Source organism: Aulonocara stuartgranti, assembly GCF_965226115.1.
Source record: "Aulonocara stuartgranti genome assembly, chromosome: 1".
Taxonomy (NCBI): Eukaryota; Metazoa; Chordata; class Actinopteri; order Cichliformes; family Cichlidae; genus Aulonocara; species Aulonocara stuartgranti.
Window position 1 is genome coordinate 24,857,769 of NC_138939.1, and position 20,139 is coordinate 24,877,907.

At 42.4% G+C, this 20,139-nt stretch overlaps 1 protein-coding gene across 1 annotated transcript; it reads left to right on the forward strand.

Annotated features, from left to right (window-relative positions):
* The first annotated feature begins 524 nt into the window (after positions 1 to 524).
* gas6 (growth arrest-specific 6) lies at positions 525 to 19,727 on the forward strand. Its single transcript, XM_082533936.1, has 15 exons — positions 525 to 1,068; positions 1,340 to 1,500; positions 3,546 to 3,570; positions 3,664 to 3,726; positions 11,629 to 11,751; positions 12,430 to 12,549; positions 14,716 to 14,838; positions 15,664 to 15,785; positions 15,981 to 16,099; positions 16,228 to 16,417; positions 16,518 to 16,682; positions 16,768 to 16,936; positions 17,034 to 17,173; positions 17,261 to 17,462; positions 17,781 to 19,727. Exons 1-15 carry the CDS (start codon positions 993 to 995, stop codon positions 17,930 to 17,932), a joined length of 1,950 nt encoding a protein of 649 aa, XP_082390062.1. The 5' UTR covers positions 525 to 992; the 3' UTR covers positions 17,933 to 19,727.
* The last annotated feature ends 412 nt before the right edge of the window (positions 19,728 to 20,139 follow it).

Sequence of the window (20,139 nt, forward strand, 5' to 3'; positions counted from 1 at the left end):
AGTATGATTTGTTTTAATATTTGTTTTTTCTCAATTTTATTATAACTTGCCTGACAAGACACTGAGGAAATGTTTATTGAGACTTTGGTTGTCTAAAACACTAAGTAAACTGCTTTCAAGAAGTTCTATGTTTTTATTGTAACAATGGCACTGATTTACTTTTTAATTTTTTTAAAGTAACAGAAGAACTAATTAAAATTATAAAATAAAACTAAACATTTCCAAACAATAATAATTAAGCTGAAATAAAAAAATTCACTTTGGAGATTAAACTGAATTTAAAAAAAAAAATCAAAGGGGGGGCGGGGGGATAACAATTAGCGTAGTCTGTGCCACCTCATGCCCCCCCTTTGGTTATGCCCCTGGACTAACGTTTAAAAATACTTTTGAGGGCATTGCAAAGTACTCGAGTATTGTTTACTTTAATACAAGTATTTACTTACTAACCACAAGTGCAACACCCAAATCACGGATTGCGTGCCAGTTAAACAGATTTTTTTCCCCAGTGTGATGCGCGCGCACATGCACACACGCGAACACACAGAGAAGGGAGGGAGGGATGAAGAGGTGTCTGCATCACTTCAAACTCCTGCCTGCACTTCTCAGAGAGCTACTCCTCCTCCTGAAGCAGAGACGAGCAGTGTTCCTCCGCAGACTGTCCGGTCCGCAAACGGCTAAGTAAAAGTCCCCACACACCGCGATGGGGACCAGCTGAACCGCACGCGAGGGGGGTAGAAGAGGTCGGTCGTGCAGTTTCCCCGTGTAGTAGTAGTGAGCGTCCTGGAGGAGGAGGGGGACACAGACTCACACACAAGCGCGCGCGACGTTCGTGTCCTACCGTAGACGTTAACGGCCAACGGTCGGAGCAAGTCACCTGAATACCTGCGGCGTTTCGCACCGACGCCTGCGCTTACACCGAGAGAGGCTGAGGAGGGGGTGGGACGGGGCAGGAGAAAGTTTCTCGAGCTTGGCGCAAACACAGCAGTCAAACAATGCGGCTGACCCCGACAAAGTCCTTTCCGTCGGCAGCGCTGCTAATCCTGCTGCTCGTCCGCTGGTCCGACAGCAGTAAGTAAACAGTTACATGCTAGGCGGCTAGCTAGCCCGCTAAACCCTCTTTGACATTTGAGTTGCAGCTGGTGATGATACACGTCTTGGTTATTGCCAGTACTGACGGTTAACGTTAGATATTTCGCAACATCCCTCACATTGTTTTCCTGCGCCAGTGTATTGCTTAACCGCAGAGTTGTTTGACATTCACTTGCTCTTTTTTTTTTTTTTTTTTTTAAAGGTGACTAAACTTTGCTCGTTTTGCTCTCTTTTGTCCTTCTTTCTTTAGTCTCACTGTCCCCTCAAGAGGCGAACCAGTTTCTGAGCAGACACAGGAGGGCGAATCAAGTCTTCGAGGAGACGAAGCAAGGACACTTGGAGAGGGAGTGCGTGGAGGAAAAGTGCAGCAAGGAGGAGGCCAGAGAAGTGTTTGAAAACGACCCGGAGACGGTGAGTGGTGTGTTCACAAGTTAGTCTCAGCTGCAGCTCAGCAAAGGCTGCATGCGAGCAAAGGCGGGCTTCCTTCTCATCCTGTGAGGAGGTACTGCAGTACCACCAACTCCATCAGAGCACCATTACCTGCTGAGGTTGTGTTATGTACTGTAACTTCAGGGAGGCTGGGTGTTTACATCATGTTCATAATGACTACACACACACTAATGATTCATTGTCTGGGCTGCTTGCCGCTAGTATTCATGCTTCAATAAGTCCAGCATGCTGATAGCTGTCAGGACACATAATATTCCCATGTCTGGGACTTGGCCGCTTTCCGCGTCTTTTGTTTTGTTTCTGTGACAGACACTGAGTCAGCATGACTCTACCGTCATTTGTGAAATCCCCTTTTATATCCCCAATCTCCTCTTCATATTGACATGTGTCCTTAAGTTGATAACAAATATGGGATGTAGCTGGATGTCTTTCTGTTTCTTTTTCTCATCGTGTTGCATCTTCTGATGTTGCACATGCACACATATGCATTTCATTCAACATTACTGTGTACGTTGCCCTGGTAATCTGAAGACATGTTTCCTACTTGACATTTAACATCGTACAAAATCCATCACACGGGCCATGCTCAGAAACCTGTACTGGAGATTAGTTTCCATTCTGCATTCATGAGTGTACACGTCAGCCTTTCCATCCATGTGAATTCATAAGCCTATTTTATATGTACTACAGTGTGCTGTATGTGCAAACAGGCTATAAATAATCCAAAGTGTTTAGAAAAACACACAGAACTTGGGCTTCTTGGGCTTCCTCGGGAAGATGATATGTGCTACAGCAAATAATAGTGCAGATGCATGCCCAGAATCTTCTGCAACAAGTCTACCCTAACGTGGCTGGATGCTTTTGATTGTGAACTCTGTAATTTTTCTTAATTTCTACATCTGACATTCATATTCAACGGTTTTAAGTGGTGGACTTGTGTTGGTGATGTGCTGCCCTTTAAATGTCACATTCACTCCTTAAGATTTGATATTGTGAATTGTAGTAGAGAGGGAGCGAATGAGGCAATCGATGACTTAAGATTACTTGTAAGATTAGTCTGGCGCTGAGAGAGGGAGGATTAAACTGAAGCTGAGGTGGATTCTGGTAAAAAGGGTGAAGTCGGGTGATGTCTGAATCAGATCCACGCATGCCACCGGCAGAACACCAAATTACTCCTTTAAGTTTTGAACCTTGTCGTGACACAAAGCTGCAGTCTCACTCGTATCTGCATTATTCATCCTGAAAGGGCCTGTCTCTGACTCTGCATTTTATTCTGCTGCAGCTTTGTAGCTCTGCAGAGAGGGAAAGAGAGAGGCTGGGGTGTTCCCAATGCTTATGATCATCCTTGGCAATGGACAGTCATACCAAGTTTCTGGTCTCTTATTTATTTGATGACATACGGGACATACAAATGAGAAGAAGGTGTCAAAACTAACTTGCTCAGTGTGAGGTTCAAATTTAGTCGTTTTGGTTAACCTTTGAAGGTCAGCTTATATTTTAGGTCAGTGTATAATCAGACTTTACCCCACACAGAATTTTGCCTGATTAGTTTCACTTAATAAGACACCGGTCTCACGCAAGCCTGCTGCATCTGGCATCTACTGCAGCATGAGTGTGACTCTGTGCCTCCAGAGTCTCAGATTTTGGCCTATATGTGGAGAACTGCTGCAGCCAGAAGGCAGGAGGGATGGTACTACTACCAGGAATGCAGAGAATGCTGAAGAAGCTCCTGTCATAGAGCTGCACCCTGTTAGAGCAGATTACAGAGTAATCATAGCCTAATCTCTGCATCGCACTGCCAAATTTCATGATTGTTTATGAACTGTTTTTCCTGCAGAAGTGAGCTATAAAAACCCCCCAAAACAAATGCACAATTAAGTCAAGTATAAGCAGAAACCTGTTACTAATTTTAAGAGTTCATTGAGACTGTATTGCCTTGTTTAGATTTTGTTTGCAAACACATAACTTTACCCTCTGTGTTTTGTTTTTGTTTTTCTCTGATGCAGAACTACTTTTATCCCAAGTATTTAGGTAAGTTATTCTACCTAAAACCATTAATCTCTCTCTTGGCTGATTATACGTTTGTCATCCCTTCAACTGAATTCCATTTTTGTCTCTGTCTAGCCTGCCTGGACACGTTTGGAGATTCTGAAAAGAAAAAACAGGATCTGGTCACATGTGTCCACAGTAAGTTTTTTTTGTTTTGTTTTTTTTACCTCCTCCTGTCTGCCTTTCAGCTTTATTGTTAGTCTGTGAATAGGTTAGATTAATGCATGTCTACATCCTGCTCTCTCATTTATTCTCGGTTTTTATTTCACTGAGAAAGTTGCTACATGAAGAGACAGGGAGCTAGTTATGTTGCAGAGTTGTGCTGCACTGCAGTATCACTGCTCTGCATCACACTCCAGTGTGTGCCCTCTGCAAGTACAGAAGCAATCGGAAGCAGAGATGTGCTGAATCTCTTCGGCACCTCCAGGTCCATTTTCTCAGCGTGGCACACCTAGCTCCTTTTAAAGTGAACTGTGTGTGCGTGAGTGTCTATGAGTAACATTGCAGCACTTTGCTACAGTGACGCTACACGTTGCTGAATGAGTGACACACCCCTTTAGTCGTCACATATTCGCGCACTCACTTCCTGAGCGACTGCGCCAGCCTCTTCGTGTGTGGGCTCGGCTGGGGAATGACGTAGAGAGGATGGTCTGATGAGAGGATGGCTAAGGATTTCTGCTGCATCAGGATACAGGAGACCGGCTTTACTGCTATTGGCTGTTGATTGTCTTGCGGGGGGAGGCGTTTCCATGACTCAGCTGCAGCATTGTGACATTTAAAGATACGGCAGTACTTTTTTTCCACCAGTTGTCAGCACCATCTCCTTTCCACCATTTTTCTATCTCGCCCATCAGTTGCCTGTCACCACTGATGGTCTCAAAGCAGATTCTGGCTTTCCACCAATTTATTTATGGAATATTTCCGACATGCACAGCGCATTATGGAAACATCTACTGAGTTAATTCTCCCACTGCTCCCTGCTTCTGTTTCCTTAGTCTGCAGTTTTCTGTGAATGGCACTTTACAAAAATGGATAAAAATAGATCACTGAAAGACACGTGTTACTGTTCTTTGACATCCACAGTATGGCACATTGTTACTTCTCTGGAAGCTTTGTAGGCTGTGATTCCACAGTGTGTGTTTTAACAAATGGAACTAAATTGTGACTCTGTGTTGGGGGACCATTAAATTTTGAAGCAGAGGAAACAAGCTTGGCTCCTGCAGTTACACTTCTTGTTTAATGGTCTACAAAGCATCACTAACCAGGAGCATGGGTGGGATTCTTTTTTTTAATATCTGCCCTCCTTTGTCAGAGAGTACAATTGCATGCACTGATGCTGATATGCAAATATTTTCAGTTTTGATGAAGGAATATTACTTCAATGTTAAAAAAAAGAAAAAAAAGAAATATCTGATAAAATGTATTGTAGTAAAACATTCCTGCTGTGTTATTTGTAACTGAGGGATCATCATCTGTAAAGCACTGACATCAGCCAAGTATTTGTGCACATAACGCTCAGTTTAAATACAGATGTTTTTAATAAATGCACAAAGTTACATTACACCAATAGCTGGTAGTTGAGAAGATTAAGTCTGTTAAGGCAAATATACCCAACTATAGCATCCAACCTTAGGCATTATTAACTTAATTCAAACTTAAGATAATAAAATGGTCCTAATAATAATAACTTAAAAGTGCTGTTTAAATGTTTTTAGTGCTGTCTCTTAACATTTGTTTTTTGTCTTACTCTGCATTGATGAATTGCTGAGCTTTTCCTCATTGCTGGCATCATGCAGTGCTTTAATGTTTTTAAAGTCTAAATTCAGCTCACAAAATCATTGTCTCTATTTAGATTTTGCTCTTTCCGAATGAGACGGCTAGCTTTGGCTCTACACATCTCTAACTTGTAATTTCGACTACATTTAGCACAGGTGTGACAGTCAGCATTTTTTATATTTGACTATTATTCCATGTTATTTTTAGAGCAGCTGTCTGGCTTGCTTTCAGAACATAAGTCACAAGCTGGTATCTGTTATTAATATACACAGCATGGACAGATTCATCTCTTTGTAGGCACCAAAAATGCTGAATGGTAGAGGATTTGGAGAATATTGGTGTATATTGTAATATGGACATGTTATTTTCATAAGGTCTTGCCCATTGCAGCGAACGGATCCCATGCTTCACGTAGTCTTGTTTTTGTTGAGGAGTGACAACCTGGTATTCCTGAAAAGATTTGGTTTTGTATTATGTTTCTGTTGACACTTTCACAGCATCGCAACTGTCATATATGAAGCTGTCAATAGAGATTGCATAAACAAAATAAAGGTTCACAGATGCAAAGTACCACAAGCCGTTAGTGTGTAGTTTTGAGCAGCTGTCATTAGAGATGGCACGATACCACTTTTTTATGACCGATACCAATATCATAAATTTGGATATCGGCCGATTCCGATATGAATCCGATATAGTGTGTTTTTTAATCAATAAAACTGTTCTTTTAATATCTTGCTGCTTTTTGTATAAGTTAATACTCAAGTTAAAAAACAAAACAAAACAAAAACACTAATGCTATTCTGTTATACCTGTATGCAAAAAATACACTGCACCCAAAAATAAACTTAAACCTGCACCATCCTCCCTATTCTGGTATTTTAAAGAGTAAGCAACCTAACTAATAGGGTTCTAAAACTCCCAGCAAAAAATAAATAAATAGGGAACCACCCACCACCTCATGATGCTTAATCGACGTAATCAACTTTAATTTGATGCAGTGTGGAAAAAAATGCCCAGAAATAAATTATTTTTCAAGAATAATTAAATAGATTCAACATCTTTCTTCAACAGAACTACAGACTGCACAGATCATACCTTCCCAAAGGAAAAAGTACTATAGCTTACTAGGGTATATTAGACTTAATAGTTACTATATACAGTAATGGACTTATATACATTTTACATCAGATTAAAACTTTGGGTGTAAGATTCGGATAATTATTTATTAAAAGCTAGACATTTTAAATGAGAATAAGAAAGAAAAGTATGTCTTTGTGCCCCCTTTTCCCTGTTAATGCCCTATCGGCCCCCCTGGCTAAACTTTGCTAGATCCGCCCCTGCACAGTTACCAGCCGTCAGCTATGTAGAAAAGGATCCTGGTGTAGAAAGTAGAGATGGACCGATCTGATATTACGTATCGGTATCGGTCCGATACTGACCTAAATTACTGGATCGGATATCGGAGAAAAATAAAAAATGTAATCCGATCCATTAAATATCACGAAAGCACCTCACAAAACTTGCAACACGCCGTAACTCGCCTCAGAACATTAGCAGGTCGGAGCAGTATGCATCACGTGATAGAGCGGCTGTGGCATGCGGCATTCTTTGTGCCCCCTTTTCCCTGTTAATGCCCTATCGGCCCCCCTGGCTAAACTTTGCTAGATCCGCCCCTGCACAGTTACCAGCCGTCAGCTATGTAGAAAAGGATCCTGGTGTAGAAAGTAGAGATGGACCGATCTGATATTACGTATCGGTATCGGTCCGATACTGACCTAAATTACTGGATCGGATATCGGAGAAAAATAAAAAATGTAATCCGATCCATTAAATATCACGAAAGCACCTCACAAAACTTGCAACACGCCGTAACTCGCCTCAGAACATTAGCAGGTCGGAGCAGTATGCATCACGTGATAGAGCGGCTGTGGCATGCGGCATTCTTTGTGCCCCCTTTTCCCTGTTAATGCCCTATCGGCCCCCCTGGCTAAACTTTGCTAGATCCGCCCCTGCACAGTTACCAGCCGTCAGCTATGTAGAAAAGGATCCTGGTGTAGAAAGTAGAGATGGACCGATCTGATATTACGTATCGGTATCGGTCCGATACTGACCTAAATTACTGGATCGGATATCGGAGAAAAATAAAAAATGTAATCCGATCCATTAAATATCACGAAAGCACCTCACAAAACTTGCAACACGCCGTAACTCGCCTCAGAACATTAGCAGGTCGGAGCAGTATGCATCACGTGATAGAGCGGCTGTGGCATGCGGCATTCTTTGTGCCCCCTTTTCCCTGTTAATGCCCTATCGGCCCCCCTGGCTAAACTTTGCTAGATCCGCCCCTGCACAGTTACCAGCCGTCAGCTACATAGAAAAAGATCCTCGAGTAGAAAGTAATATTAAATAAATTCTAACAACAGCTTATCAAGCTTAAACGTGCTGCTGTTGTTCAGCCGCTGGTTTTCTCTTTCTGGTGCAAAGTGGGCCAAAAACAAACGAGACGGACTTGCGATAGAAAAGCCCGATCAGCTGATCATTGATCAGTTTCTCAATTGAAGTAGCAGCAGGAGAGGGAGGGGGAGAGAGGCAGTCGCTCCATATATCGGTTGTTAAGCTTAACGAGGGAATGCTTTACAAACATTCAGAGATGTACTTACTAGGGGTGCAACGATACTCGTATCGATATTGAACCGTTCGATACAGTGCTTTCGGTTCGGTACGCATATGTATCGAACAATACAAAATTTGTAATTTATTTGATCAACTTTCCTTCTGACGATGCTGTCTGTGTTGAGCGCTCAGTGAATCTGCGTTCGACTACTCCGCCTAGGCTGCACTGTCGAGCGCAGATCCACTGAGTGTTCAACACAGACAGCATCGTCAGAAGGAAGAGCGCAGGGCAAGCTAGCGAGACAGAAGTTAAGCTCTCCTTGCAACACGGCAAATTGAACCTCCTCCACCCTCATTCAGATCTGGCGTTTGGAATTATTTTGGTTTTCATGTGATGTATGACCCTGAAGGTAAGCGCGTCATGGACTAAAGTAAAACAGTATGTTGGATGTGCCACGCAATGCTCAATTACATGGGTGGGAACTAGTGTGTTAGCGCAGTTAGCTCGTTAACGTGTTGGCCGTCTAGCCCCACGCAGGGGTAGCTCGTTAATGGAGATTTGCCGTGTTGTGGCGTTAACGTCATTTCAACGAGATTAACGCTGACAGCACTAGTGGGAACACAACGAATATGACTGCACATTTACGCCGACATCATCCTAGTGCAAAGACAAGTGGAAGAAGACAAAAACAACAAGCATGCATGCTACAAACTTTACCCGAGTCATTTAGACAGCCCTTAGCACACGATTCTCCTTATGGGGACCTGATATGTTTAATATTGTGGCGAGCTCAGACAAGGAGGAGACGGAGGTATTGTTTGGTCTTGCTTCCCGTGAGCTAGCCAGGGAGCACAGCCGTTTATTGATATCTGCAGAAGAACACTGCCGCTAGCTAACTGCTCAGCGCGGCAACCGCACAGCAACAACAACACACAGAGCGCCCTCTGACCCTGGAAGGATACACTGTCGCAGCGAGAAGGCGTCACCTGTCACTATGGCAACATAAACAAAACATAACTGTACAAACAGAACCCCGAACAGCCCTGACCCGCTACAATATGCTGCTGAGAATATAGCCCAGAAGAAGCGTATAGTATAGCTTTTATTTTGGAAAGAGACATTTCTCTGTAATAAACTCTCTTTTCCAAAGATGAGTGATTCCTCAATCAGATACAGGGCTTGCAAAATCGCTAGCCCGACGTCCCGGGGCTAGCGATTTTTCCAGTCGGGGTACCAAAATCTATCTCTTCCCTGCCCGTCGGGCTATTGTAGGAAGGAAAAATATATGTCAATGCTTTTGCATTCTTTCGGAAATGTAGCTGGGTAATTATGTCATTGGCATCGGTGAGCCACTGTCAATATGTGACATATTGAAATCTCGTTTGAATTTGCGCTTGTTTTTTTGCTTTCACTTTGCAATCGTGCGAACTGTGTATAGAGAGCGACAGCACTGATTGGTGAGTGATGATAATTTGCGCACCAATTCCTCTGACATCGTCTTATCAATCGTTAGCTTACTATGCAAACATGACAAGTGAAATCTCCCGCAGCAAGCTTAAACATATGAGAGGTTGATCGCGCAGAGAATCACTGAGCGTTATGTGTGTGTGTGTGTGTGTGTAAAAGCAGCAGGATATATATCTTAGTTCTGCTGAGCCAAATAAGAGAGGTCAGGGTGAAGAAGTGACAGCCAAAGAAAAGCTTACCACAAAACGGAAAAGTTATGACAAATCAGACTATAAGGCAAAAAGAAAGTGCAGCTTTATGGTTTCATGGACAAAAGAATTTCTGTGGCTGCAATATGACGAGCTATATAACCAGGGCTGCACATAAGTGGTCCGCAGGTGCGCATTCGCTGTCAAAGAAAAAAAAACCAAAAAAAACGCGCACAAGATATGAAGTTGCAACGCGTGTTTGCATACATAAGATTTTCTGGAGGAGGACAGACATTTGTTTAAAACTCTTAAAGATGTCGAAGAAGCTCCTTTAAGCAATTACTTTGGTGTTCCTCTACCTCCAAAGAAATGTCAGAAGGAGTCAGAACCACAAAAAAGCACGTATTCTCGGAAAAGTGGTTGCAGGAGGTGAGCTGGCTTCAAACAAATGATGAACGCACAGAGATGTGGTGCGGAATGTGCCGTGAAAATCCCACTCTAGCGGACAAAAACAGTGCTTTTTATATGGACGCAAACAGCGTTGCAACTTCTTATCTGGTGCGCGTCTTTTATTTTGACAGCGAATGCGCACATGCGGACCACTTATGTGCACCCGTGTAAATAACATAATGTTCTGCCGGGTGTGTTGTTGGTTTTCTCTCGATTTCTGAGTCGACAAGCGCCTTTGTTACTGGGACCAGTCATTTTAAGAAAGGCCCCCATTAGAACCCATGAGAAATGCAAGAAATGCATTATTGCTCAGTCTGCAATATCTTTCCCAGAACAAACACCAATTGCAAATAACATACTAAAAATAAACCTGAAAAATCTGTTTAGACTTCAGCGGAAATTTCAAATTCAGGATCTGACACAGACTGATTCATGTCCTACACAGTTCTTACAAGTTCATAGAAATTTCTGTTCAATTAGAACCAAGTATTTGAGTTGATGATTGTAATTTTTATACAATGTTGTAATTTGTTTTTCAACAATTTTTTGATTAATGTTTTGTTTCCTTTACAATATTATACATTAAAGTATAATATTGTAAAGGAAACAAAACAGGAAACAAAACATCAATCAAAAATTGCTCTCTTTTTTATTCGGGCTACTTACATTTATTTTGGGCTACTTACACATTTGCTTTACTTCTCTCTGGGATCACTTCCTCGGAGATGAAATGCCGGATTTGTAGCGAGGCTACAAATACACACAGCCGCTCTATCACGTGACGCATACTGCTGCGACGTGCACCGGTTATGAGCCGAGTTACGCCATGTCGCAAGTTTTGTGAGGTGCTTTTTTGATATTTAATGGATTGGATTAAATTTTTATTTCTCTCCGATATCCGATCCAGTAATTTACGTCAGTATCTGACCGATACATAATATCGGATCGGTCCATCTCTAGCTGTCATGCAATGTTACAAAAAAAGAAGAAGTTGTGGCTTTGGGTTTTATATGCAAAAACGCAAATGCAAATCCTCTCTCTCTCCCCCCCCCCCCCCCCCTTCATTTTCTCCAGTCTTTGTCATTTTCTCTTTCTCTGAACTCCAGCTAACATGTCCAGACTTGTCGAGTACTCAAACTCCTCTGCTTGGGAAGGAAACGGATTTGGAGAGAAAACTGAGCACTATTACACAAGCGTGCAGTGGGGGGGAAAAGAGGGGGGGAATTAAGTGTAAATATGGAATAGAAAAGTAGCAAAAACAAGAATTAAAAATAAAGCTAAATATCAATTCAGTATTGTTTCTTGAGAAGTAGAGGACAGGTGGTGGGAATTAGGGCATGTCCGGAAAGAGAGCCTGTCACAAGTTAGGCTATTTATACAGATCTCCCAATGTGCAGAACCTAAGAGAGATTCTGCATATCAGGAGTGTCCTCTGTCTGTTATGGTATACAGTTACACTGACTATAAGCAACCTTTGTACAGACTTGATGCTTAAAGCAGTAATAACATGTCTTTTTCTCTGTCTCTGTTTTCTCACACTTTAAGATATTCCCAATCAGTGTTCTCCCAATCCCTGCAATCCCAGCGGTACCGTCCGCTGCGAGGACAAAAAGGGCGACTTCCTCTGTCATTGTTTTACGGGCTGGACGGGAGCCACGTGTGAGAAAGGTACTGTCATCATTATGGAAAGCTGTGTCCTGGAGCTCAGCAGAGGTTGAATTTTTGCTCTGTCATTCTGGTACATCAGTGCAAATGTCATTACTGTGACCTTGGCTCTGACAGCGAACCCCTGTCCTGTCCACTGATAGAAACATCCTGCTTTTCTCATGTGTAAACTAATACTGTTTTGTCTCTCAACGATGCTGGAATTAATTTGACCTTGAAAAGCTGTTATTGATGGCATGCTGTCTAATATCCAGCTCCTGCTGCAGTTATTAATGATGTGTGAATGGTGTGTAAGATCATTATGAAGTGCATGTACGGGAAGTGCTATCCCAGACTCCAAACTGAGGTTTGCATGCTTGTTAGAAGTTAAATCCACATAAGTTCTAAACTCTCACTGTGAGGGAGAGGGGAACATGTTTCTCTGATTTATGGCGCAGCCATCATTCCACACATTTCCACTGTGACTCATCCTACCACCTTACTGCGAGAGGAAACCAAAACAGATTCAGTTTGAGTCGGTCTGAGCCTTTTCCACTTGACAACCACAGTCCTCCTAAACACTCAGCCACAGTTACATACTGTGTCCCTTATTTGGAATGTACAACAAACAAGAAATTCACAGTCACTAAACAGCATCCAGCTGAAAGCAACCTGCATTTCTCACCTCTCTCCTGCTTGCAGATGTCGATGAGTGCAGCAGGAGAAATGGAGGATGTGACCACGAGTGCAACAATACTGTGGGCAGTTACCACTGCTCCTGTCGCCAAGGCTACACACTGTCAGGACGTCAGCTGTGTAATGGTAAGCCGCAGACCACGAATGCACGTCTTCTAATAGCTGGAATCAAGTCAGCACTGCTGCAAATAGACACATCATCGCCATTTACCAATTCTGAATCCACTTCCCACTCTGAAAATATAAATTCTTTATAGACTTGTATAATTGATTATGTTGTATTTTATCTACTTCTGCTTATTTATATTTTGTATTTAATATAATATCAGTCTCATAGACTGTAGATGGATGTACCCACGATGACGTCATCCATTGGTCTCTGGACTCATTTTGAGCCTCAGTATTAACAATTTGGCTGCCTCCACATTAGTTTTTTAAAACCAGAAGTTAATAGGTCTGGTGTCCCACAAGGATCGATTCTCAGTCCAGGCCTTTTCTTTTCTTTAACTTCTTTCCCTGGGCCTGATTTTTAAAAAACATGGACATGCATGCATATCTTTCCTATGCAGACAACACCTAAATCTACATGCCTATAAAAAGAAATGTCAATTCAACTCCTAAACCACTACAGAAGTGTCTGAAAGATATCAGATCACAAGGAACTCAGATCATTGTGTTCAGACCTGGTGGTGTGTGTACTACTCCTCTCTTGGACCTGGGTCCGAGTGACTAACCTTGATGTCAGACTGGACTGTGATTTTATACTAGATAAGCATATAAATTCCATTATTAAAGCTAGTTTTTATCATTTTATCAATTTTTCATTTCAGACTTTTTCAAAGATTCAAATCCACCCCCCCCCCCCAATTTGGATGTCTTATTTTATCACAACAAATCTGGACTACTGTAATGCGCACTATATTGGCCTTAGCAAAGCTTCCCTTGCTTGCCTACAGTTAGTCCAAAATGCTGCAGTTCGTCTTTAAACTGGAGCACATCTCCCCCGTCCTGGCCTTCCTTCATTGGCTCCCTGTTTGTTCATTTTAAGATTTTTTTTTTTTTTTTTTTAAACCTTTAATGGATTGGCATCACCAGATATATCTCAGCTCCTAACTCCATTTAAAACCTATATTAAAATGTTATTCTTTAGCTTTTAATTCAGAATGAGAGTGGTGTGTTCTAACCTTCTGTTTGTTACTGTTGTTGTTGCTGATTTGTTGTGTGGTGTTTTGGTGCTTTCTACAACACTTGTGTTTTTAAAAAGTACTTTTGTAAATAAACTGATAATTGGTATAGTTGCATGTTACATCCATAAACTACACAGGGACAATGCATAGACACACACAATGCTAATTATTGTTAAATACTAGAGCAATGTGTTTGTCAGATAATCCATTAAAATGCTCCAGAAATGCTCCAGAAACGCATACCTGTCAATCTAAGCTGCCATGCCCCAAACTCCAGTGTCCAGATGGACGAGTTATTTAAAAAAAATTTAAAAAAAACTCTCCCCACTTATATGGAATTTAGTGGCTGAAAGCATTTTGACACGATGCTCTGTGGGAACTGAGTGGTCACTGGGGAAAAAAAAGCACAGTTTCTGTCCTCAGAAGTTGCAGCTTAGCCTCCATACCCACGGACTGCAGATGAAAACTAGCCAGTAGCTAAATCTAGTTCAGGGCTTCTTTTCTTTTTGAGATCAGTGTTTTTGTGTATAATCCCTGACCCAAAAAAAATAAAACTAAAGTTAAATTTGTAATTATTCTGAAGTTCAAGTCTCTGAAACAGTCCAGCAGCAGTGTTATTCTGTCTTGTGTCATAACCATCATTGTGAGTCCATAAAAGAACACATGGCTTTGATTAGTGAACAAACGAGGCAGAAAATAAAACATTACAAGCTCATGTTTTCCTAATGTGGACCCCTGTGTAAACTCACACAGTTTTATTTATAGTTTTAGCTTTCCCCCCAGAAAAGAGAAGTCTGAGAAAGGCCTCAAACTGTTGTGTGATTTAACATCCTGAAAGGTTCCTTCTGTAAATATTTATTTCAGTGTAACTGCAGTGCTGGAACATACAGATACTGTGTATTAAATATGCAAACAATACATCCATGTATTTAATTATGTTTCTTTGGAGGATTAAATGGTACAAAGCACATGAGGACCAGGTTAAGTTTCCATTCTTCAAATTACTCCCACTGGATTGTTCTATGTCTTTTCCTTTGAAATGTTCCTAAGCCCTTACACGTGACTTTTGGAGTGTCAAAGCTGAGGACATTTTGGTGTCTTTCAGATCTGAACGAGTGCAAGATCGCAGGTGTGTGTGGAACGGCACGATGTGAGAATAAGGAGGGTGGCTACGACTGCTTGTGTGACATTGGCTATGTTTACGACAATGAAACCAAAAGCTGCGTCGGTAAGTGTGTTTAACTACACATAAATACACTTGGTTTAATCAGAACTGACTGAGGGAAAAGCTTTACCCTCAGCGGGGCTCGGTGCAGCTGCGTAGCGGGGTCAAGAAGGGAATGCAAAGGTATATGGAGAAATTGTATATAAGTAGGTAACAGGTCACTGTGAAAAAGTCTGCGTTTAGAAAAAGATAACTCGGGGAGTAAACATACAGACTGAGCCATCGATGCACCTTTCCTTGGTAATTAATGTTAATCACTCTAAAGAAAATGTGGTAGAGCGAAACCGCAGCAATCCTGTATTTCAGGATTTATACGTGACAGCTATCACACAAAATCCAATTTTTTATTCCACAATATGTGTGATAACTTAGCCACCAAATCATATGTGTTGAATCAACATGGAAAAGAATCTGCGGATTTAAACCGAAGCTTTGAATTACTCGTGTGCCCAAGTTCTAATCTCTACTTCAAACCAGACTTTTCATAACCTCATTGTCCCTCCTTAGAGAATTACTGCTTATCATAGCCTGCTCATGGCCATGTAAGGTTATATATAAAGTATGGCGATACCATCCAGTCAGCGTCAAAGGCCACTTAACTCAAGTGTTGTTTGCATTCCCTGATATGTTTTTTCTTCTTTTCCCCCCCTGCATTCCTGGATTTGATGTTTTGTTGATCCTTGTGGGGTCATGTTTTGACTAATCCCTCTGCTGATGTGACTTTGATAAATTTATGAACTCTCTTCTTCTCTGTAATTCTCTCATGTCCCAGTCGTCACTCTGAGCTCTCACGCCCTTTAATTTCTCCAACCTTCTGTCGCTTGTCAGATGTGGATGAGTGTGAGACGGGTGTCTGTGAAGAGGAGTGTTTGAACACTCAGGGGAGTTTCCACTGCTTCTGCGATGGACGCCAGGGTATGAAGCTGGCGCAGGACCTTCGGAGCTGTAAGGTGAAATACAAAAACCAGCTTCCGCTGTTGTTAAATGATGATTAAAAGCTATGTCTGTTGGACCACGTGCTATTTTTCTTGCTTCTACCATCCCATCATGGGTTAAAAAGTACAATTTCAAGTGCCATCTTGTATATGTGCATGATTCTCATGACTTTATCTCCACGCTGGTTTTGTGTTTGTTCTCTCCTCCAGCCTATAACTCCCTGCACAACACCGGCCCTGAAGAGGAACCCCCGCTCTCTTTACCTGGGACGCATGTTCAGCGGTGTTCCAGTGGTGCGGCTGCGTTTTCGCCGCAGGGTTCACACAGGGTGAGAAATTTCTGTTGGATTTTTCAACGTGTTCATCAGCAACAGCTGTCTTGTCTTGGAGGCATTTTCATCTTAGTTACCATTGGACAAAGACCATCTTCATTGCTGTTTCCTAATTCTCTTTTCAGCTTTTCAGCAGAGTTTGACTTCCGCACCTACGATCACGAGGGAGTGATCTTCTTTGCTGGAGGTCACCTAAACAGCTCCTGGATCGTGCTGGCGATGAACCAGGGGAAGCTGGAGCTGCAGCTGAAATATGGCGGCGTCAGCAGGGTCACCAGCAGCGGACCTATTGTCAGCGATGGCCAGTGGAGGAAGGTCTGACTCTTGTGCTGAGGATCAAAACAAATAATACTACGCTGTATACACGGTCTTCATTAGCTTATTAAAAGCTTGTTAAATGTCCGGTTTTAACCAGATCTCGGTGGAGGAGCAGGGGCGGAGCCTAGTGATTAAGATTGACAGGGAAGCAGTGATGAAGATTGCGGTAAACGGGGACCTGTTCACACTGAAAAAGGGGATGCATGAGCTCAACCTCACTGTGGGGGGAGTGCCTTTCAAAGAGGACAGCCTGGTCAATAAGGTGTGTGTTTTGTTTTTTTTAATGTATACACCACAAAGAGACTTTCACACATTTCCTAACTGTTGTGACTTCATTCGTTCCTCAGGTGAACCCTCGTCTTGACGGTTGTATGAAGGAGTGGCGCTGGCTAACGGGTGAAGACACCTCCATACAAGAAACCATCAGGTCTAATGATAACATGCAGTGTTTCAGCAGTGAGGATCCGGGGGCATATTACCCCGGCACAGGCTTTGCTCTCTTCAACATCACCTATGGTACATGCGTGTTTGTGTTCATAGCTTGAACAACTCTTTGTATTCGTTGTAAGCACATGTGGTCATCTTCATCCCCCTGCCCTCCTCTTCTCTTCAGAATCACAGAACCTGAGCGTCCGCTTGACCCTGAATCCAACCACTGCTATTGGGGTGCTTTTTGCACTGGTTCACCAGGACAGAGTGCCTCTCTCCATCGCTCTGGCTGATTATAACCCTGTAACCAATGAGTGGCGAGATGTGAGTAAATGCATCCCGCACTGTGCACGTGTTCAAAACCACTTTCTGTATATTTGATATGCAAACTGACTTCCTGTGTGTCTTTAGTTTGTTCTGGTGTCTGTAGGTAATGCCGTCATTGCCAGCTCTCCTGCACCCTTCTGTGATGGTATGAGTCATGAAATCCAGGTGACAGTCTCTGGTAACCAGACCCTTCTGCTGGTCGACGGCCATTCTGGACGAAGTGAAGATGCTGAAGTTCCCACTGGCCTCCTGTCACAGTCTACTACATTCATAGGAGGCCTCCCTGGTGAGCACATACACACTTACGCAGAACAGAAAAGTTTTCCATAAAGTTTTTAAAGTACTTCCTACCTCTATTGAAGAGTATCAGCTTCTGTTATTGTCTGCATGACTGCTGGGTTCAGGCTGGAAAACATCCCCGGCAGCTAGAATCTTGCACAGTTCTCAAAGCTGAAAGAACAACATAAGATTTTTTGTAATGCAATAATTAAAAAAAAAACACACAAAACGTCCCACATGACAACAGATGGATGAATGTTTTCACTGACACGTTGAACAAAGTGAATAATGTTATTTGGACACTTCTTGTGATTTCCACCCGCAGATGTTCCTCTGGTGTCCACGCTGGTGTCGACACCCTACAGCGGCTGCATGGAGGTCAGTGTTAACGGACAGCCTCTGGACCTGGACCGGGCCATCCACAAACATAACGACATCCGCTCGCACTCCTGCCCCCTGCTGGACTCCCACCAGTGAACAGCGCTTGAATCTGCCAAAACCGATCCATAAGCAGTTCATTGAGACAAGGGGGTGATGGGAAAATGTTTTTAATTGGAATATGTCACAGTGTGGCTTGAGCCCAAGATCACCCCTTCCCCTCCATCCTCTCCCTCCCTGGCCTTATCCTGTGATGACACTGCTGCCTAGAAGCAGTGGCAGGGATTTTCACAGCAGTCTCAGTGTTATGACCCAGCAAGTTAGTTCTTCTGCCAGTGAGTAACACTCCCTGTACAAAGGGAATAATAGCTGCACAGCATTGCCTGAAAACTGGCTGTGTTTTAAAGCCTCGTAAGCTCACAAGAACACGCAGGGTCTAATCCAAAATCAATGCTACGGGTTTGGTCCGGGGTCAGCCTTCTACACCTGGTATCCTGTGCTTAAACGCAGATCTAACTGGAGGTTTGTAAGCAACGACTAGTCTGTGCTCGTGTTGCTTACATCCAGCTCACTTAAGGTCCACGTTCACAAAGCTTGAATTAATCGAGTGCTAATATAGAATCTCCAATTAAATGAAAATGTAAGAATTAAAAACACAGGGACCAGAAAGACAGTCCTACATCAGCTACTTCACTCAGAGAAAAGGTGTGAACAGGTGCTCAGATCTTCAATGAATAAATCCCATTTGCCCTTAACACCCCCCCCCCCCCCCCCCGCCACAGCGAGGCGGTATGAACTTTGCGTTCTGTAGAAAATATTGCACATCGTTGCAGGTATAAATGGACTGCCTTCTTGAATTTTTTTCCCCCCTGCTCTCGATTGGAGGAGCACTCCATATCTGCCTGCAACTTCGAAAATCAACCGTGTGCCTACAAAAGAACAAACCAACCCACACTTGTCGACAGCTTCCCTCTAAACAGGTGAATCAGTTCCCAAAGGTGCAGCACTGCAACCCAGCAAACTAACCGACGCTTTGCAGTGTGTGCCCCTGAGGATTTTCTCTTTTAAAGAACAGACTCACACTCATGTTCATCACAAAAAGGTCCCTTCTTTTCCCAAAAATCACCCAGTCACAGTTAAAGCCTGCCATATACCAACCCGAGGACAGTAGATTAGACACAGAAGCACAGGGAGACAGAAAGGGGCCTTCTCCACAAGGAAGAGAGAGCACTGCATTGATCGCACCACACAAGCTACTGAGAAAGGAAAAGAGGGCGCTGTAATATACTGAATATGTAAATAATGTGACTGTACAATGCTTTATAGAAGACAGAGCAAACACTACCTTAAAACCCCCCCTTGAGGCACATTTATGGTCCAAAGTTCAAAGAAAGATCAGAGTCTCTCAACTTCATCTGCTTCTTAAAAAAAAGAAAGAAAAAAAAAGGTTTCAGCGACAAATCATGGTGGAACTGGGAGACTGTGAGAGCAATACCCAGGGATCAAAGTAGCATCAAGCTTTAGAGACTCAGTTTTTAATTTGATTTATTGGTGCTCAGCGAATCAAAACACAGTAACAACAAAGAATGTCAGAAGAGCGAATGCCTAAAGGGCTCCAGTGTTATTTTACATCCCTGTGTAAGGTATCATTTTCTAGTTTTCTGATGGATGAATGCCAGAATATAGAGCTTGACTTGTTAATGTCTTATTTTATTTTTTAATCATATGTGATGTATCTTGAACTTCTAGTTTTTATTTTTCACCTTAACTGCCAGTATGTGTATGATGCTGAGAGAAGTCTGCCTTTTTTGAGTTTTAACTTCCCTCAGCAGTGAAAATCCTATTTAAAAAAAAAAAAAATTAAAATAAAATAAAAGCAGCTGTATGAAAGTCACTGAGTGAAGTTGTGTTTTGAAAAACAAACACACATCCGTGCACCTTGTGCTTCTGTTTCTGATGCTCTCGACTGTTGCGGCATAGCTTAAGCTGTGATGGAGCTAAATATTATGCTTTAATACGGAACCTCCGCCTTAGAGGCAGGGTGACCTTGAAAAGAGAAGAGCTAAAACATTCTTTTAGACGGAGGATAACCTGAGGGGCTGCATCAGGGGTCTCAAACCTGTGATTCTAGAGCCACATGTGATTGTTTTGCCCTACTTTACAGTGGCTTTGCCATTGGACTATTTTTAAAGTTGTTAAACTGCTGTATGTTTCAGTTACTGTCAAAGTAGGCTGCTTTTAATGTAATTAATTTTCTCCCAGAGACCATTTGCAGTATAGTAAATGGATTGGTGCTTATATATAAT